The 4,487-nt window shown below is 44.5% G+C and overlaps 1 protein-coding gene across 1 annotated transcript; it reads right to left on the reverse strand.

Annotated features, from left to right (window-relative positions):
• Positions 1-814: 814 nt before the first annotated feature.
• LOC149247981 (uncharacterized) lies at positions 815-3,438 on the reverse strand. Its single transcript, XM_089446699.1, has 4 exons — positions 3,217-3,438; positions 2,683-3,087; positions 1,896-2,559; positions 815-1,506 (listed from the first exon to the last, which is right to left on the reverse strand). The coding sequence occupies exons 1-4, from the start codon at positions 3,436-3,438 to the stop codon at positions 815-817; spliced, it is 1,983 nt and encodes a 660-aa protein (XP_089302825.1).
• Between the last annotated feature and the right edge of the window lie 1,049 nt (positions 3,439-4,487).

Genomic DNA, 4,487 nt, shown 5'->3' on the forward strand with positions numbered 1-4,487 from the left:
CATTGAAGCCGAATGCAAGTAATATGTGATTAATATAGGTCCAGCTAAGCTTGTCGAATGCTTTGGAAAGATCTAATTTGAGAATCATACCTGGCTTTTTTAGAATCTTGAGGGAGTGGATCACTTCATGTGAGAGAATGATACCGTCCAGAATCTGGCGCCCTTCTACATAGCCTGTCTGCTCTGGCGAAATGAGGAGAGGGAGAAGAGGTTTGAGCCTGTTTGCCACGACTTTAGATATGAGCTTGTAGATTACATTGCATAGTGCAATAGGCATATATTTATCAGGAGTATTGGATTCTTCCACTTTAGGAACGAGCGCTATAAAGGTCGTGTTTAGGGAAGGAAGGATCCAATGCATCGATCACGATTCTTCCACGAGCTCCCAGACCTCTGTTTTGATATGCTCCCAGAAAGCATGAAAGAAGTTAGTTGTGAATCCGTCAGGGCCAGGCGCTTTACCATCCTTGAGTTGGGCCATTGCGTCCTCCACTTCCTGCATAGAGATAGGCTAGAGAAGCCTAATGTTGTGGTCCACAGTGATGATTTTAGGAATGTGTTGCGTAATATATCAAATAGGTTGATTTCTGCAGCCCGGGGGTTCCCTAAGAATGTCCTGGAAGTACTCTTTGAATTCCTGTGCGACTTCTTCATGCACCTCCAGACGCTCCCCTTGCTGATTATTAATGAAGGTGATGTTATTGTGCATTCTCCTTTGAATGGTAGACCTGTGAAAGAATTTGGTATTTTTCTCCCCATCTTTAAGCCATCTGATCCTGGATTTTTGTCGCCAGAGGGTCTCTTCTTGTTGCCTTCATGCTTCAATCTGGGTCAAGAGGGCCTGCTCCTGTTGCGCATAGTCTTCCGTTCTTCCCTCAGAGATGATACACTGTTGCAGTGTATTCATTTGCTGCTCCAGTACTTTCCGATGATCAAAAATGTTACCAAACTGAGTGTGATTCCAAGATTTGAGAACTTGTTTAAGGTATTTTAGCTTTTGTTGAAATTGGAACATCTTGGCTCCTGCAGGGGGAGTGAAGGATGTCCAGGCATCGATAACTACTTCTTTGAAGTTAGGATGAGAAAACCAAAAGGATTCGAAGCGAAAAGGTCTATTGCACTTAGAGCCTGGATGCGACCACTGTAGCATTATGGGCCAATGATCAGAGCCCACTTGAGGCATGATGGAAGCATGAAATTCCCCACCCAGGTGAATGGCATTATCCGACATAAGGAATCGATCCAGCCTGGAAGCTATATGCTGAGGTCCCCTTCTTTTATTGGTCCATGTATACATACCATTAGAAGTCTGAAGGTCCATTAACTGATTTCTGTGGATGAAGTCTTTGAAGCCGATGCTGTCCCCTTCCAGCCTCGATCTTCCTCCTGATTTTTCCTCCAAAGCTGTGATGATGTTGAAGTCACCGCCACAAATCCAAAGAGGAAAGCTCCTGCCAGAGTTGAGAGCTGTGAGTGTGTCTAGCAGATCCAACTTTTTTTGTAAATCTTGTGGGAAATACACATTAGAGAGAAGACCATGGATATTGGTCCCGATTAGGTGGAAGGTAGTCTGAATAAAGAAGTGTGAGGCGTGAAAATATTGAAGGGAGAGAACTTGAGGGTTCCACATGATTGCTAGCCCTCCTGAAGCCCCTGAAGCATCCACTGAGACTGAGCGGCATCCTGTCTAGGCTTTATTTAGAATCTTTTCCAGTACAGTGCTATTGCCTTTAGTTTCTTGTAGAAAAACTAGTGAAGGCTTTTCTTGCTGGATCATATTTTTTAACATTCTGTGTTTTGCAGGGCTGTTAAGCCCTCTCACGTTCCATGAGATGAGCTTCATGAGGAACAGTGGGGAAGGGATTTGAAAAACTTGGTCAGCTTGGGAAATCTACCAGATTCCACCAGCATTTCTCCAATAATAATGGTCCTTTGCAGATCCGTTTTGCGCCCGCGTTTCTTCGTGTCTTTCAGTATTTTTTTTCCATCCCAAGGACTGCCTGCCTGAATACCAAGATATTTATTATGCTGTGCTCTGGCTAAAACTACTTCAAGTCTTTCGATTTCCCAGGGGGGTATAGCACTGAATTCTTTCTGTCGACACGCTGCTTCCAGTTTGAGAATGTCCAGACCTTCCAGATCTACACTTTTTGGTTCCTCATCCATGTGTATCGGTTTGTTCTGTTCTTCCTCATTTGATTTTTGATGGATACTGATAGCTAGGGTTGCATCTATCTCCATGGTGGAAGAATGTAGGACTGTGTCTGGATCTTTTTTATCAGAGGAGGTAGAGACGGGGATGCTGGAGAGATCAGAGGCTGAGAGCGGAGCTGGAGATTTTGGAGGAGGAGGGGGAGAAGAAGGGGAAGGATCTGAAGGAGGGATTAAAATGTGATCCTCCATGTTATTTTGAGAAGTCAGGATTTCGAAACTGTTCCATGTTTCAGGTTTCTTGAGATCATCTGGGGTAACTGGAGCTTTCTTGGCATGCTTTCTACGACTGGAGACCTTTGTGAATCCCTCAGCATCTTTGCTCGTCTCAGTAACAGGAACTTTAGACTGAAGATTCAGAGGGCAATCCCTAAAAATATGGCCATGTTCATGGCATTTTCTGCAGCGAAAAGGAACATGCTCGTAGTCTATTGTTTGGACCCATTCAAAATCGTCATGAAATAGACTTACCGTATCCGTGAGTGTTTTGGCCAGATGCATGTGTACACAGATCCTGGCGTAGGAGGTGTATCTTCGGAATTTGGTTTCCTCTGCGACCTTGATGAAAACCCCCAGGCTATTGCCTATGTCCTTTAAGGTCTCCTCGTTCCAATATTCCAGGGGAAGAGAGTACAGATGAATCCATACTGGAGCCCAGTTGAAATCTTCTTTATCTGGATTGAACCTCTCTTTCCAGTTTCGAAGGTACAGGCCTGCAGAGTTGAAGAAGTACGGGCCTCCTTCGAAAATACGAATTTTGTCTTCCAGACAGTTGAAAGTAGCAGTGAAGAAGCCTTTGGGACCAATTTGCAGGGTGACTTGTCCTTTAGGCTTCCATTTGGAGGCGATCCATCCTTGCAAGGCCTTTTCAGTTGCCTAGAATCCGAGGAACTTGCCTATGAGTGCATGATCCTTCATATATTGGATTTGGCTGTTGATTCGGTCACTGGGGAGATCTATTTTGATTCTTTCTGCAGACTTGGGGATGCATGTTGCAGAGGACACCTTTGGCCATGTCGTCGAGTCATTCTGGTCGATGCCTTTGTCTTTGGCTACCGCAGAACCTGCAGCAAAGTCACCAATGTTGTCGATGGCAGGATCGATGTCATGGGCGGCCAGAGGGGTGGAGCCGGGACTGGCCGGAGCATCTGCGTTTACTGAAATGTCAGAAGAGGGACCGATGGGGGGAGGGGGGGCTGAGCCCACCCCTCCAGAGGGCGGATTCATGATGAGAGAGTCAGCGACAAAGCCGAGACAAGATCACCGTGAGCGCAGGGAGATGGGCAACGAGTTTACGCAGGAACCCTAGCAGGGGCAACATCAAACCTGGTGCGCTTCGCAACATGTATCGGTCGAGTGTAGGAATATTCTTGTTATTATTGTAGTATATGTCATTTAATTACATACTAAGTCTAATGAACTACTTCGTTACTCAGATATGGATATTATTGAATAGGTGTTGTTATGCTTTCATGATTGTTGTTTACTGTGTGGACTAATCTGCAGGTAATCAACAAGCCTTTCTCTTCGCTCACGGGTTTCCCTTAGGATAGTACTATTACTTTCCTAACCAAAGGCTCATTTCCCTTTACTAGTGATGGAAGCTCCATGTGCATCTTACATTTTGTGTCACACAAAGCTTACATACTTTCTTCCCCAAAGAGGAGTTGTGATCTCTTGTGTATGTTTTGTAACAAAGGCACATCTTTGAAACCTTTCCAATGGTGGGTAGACCATACATCCAGATGGGAATACTACAACAAATGGTGTGATTTCTAGTTGGGACTTCACATTAGGGAGATCCCCATACATGTTGGCGACATCCATCACTGTCAACATGGCCCTAGCCATTGTTTTGAAAGATTGACCCTTTGTGCAAAAAATGCACTACCCTTAAGTGAGTGAAACCATGGTTCTAAAGATAGATGAATAAAATGGTATCGAAGACACATAATCATAGATGAGGGGTGCCCCTACCTAGAATCTAGTGTCCTAAGTCCAATGTAATCAATGGTTCATTGATTTGAGGCCTAGGCAAGTTTGATAGCCAGTTGCAACTCACTTGTTGAGATCATTTAGGGACACTTTGTGAATCTGGTCTAGGGGAAAAAATTTAAATTGCACAACATAGATGGGTTTCATCAGCTTTGACAAGTGTTTTTGGCCAGGGCCCATGCAATCACATCACCAACAATGGCCTAAGCCATTATTTTGGAAGATTGACCCCCTTGTGAAAAAATTCCTTATCCCTCACTCAATGAAACCCTAGTTCCAAA

The sequence above is a fragment of the Pinus tabuliformis genome, chromosome 7 (genome assembly GCF_031772625.1).
Source record: "Pinus tabuliformis cultivar Carrire ecotype Pingquan chromosome 7, CPIR1, whole genome shotgun sequence".
In the NCBI taxonomy this organism is placed as follows: Eukaryota; Viridiplantae; Streptophyta; class Pinopsida; order Pinales; family Pinaceae; genus Pinus; species Pinus tabuliformis.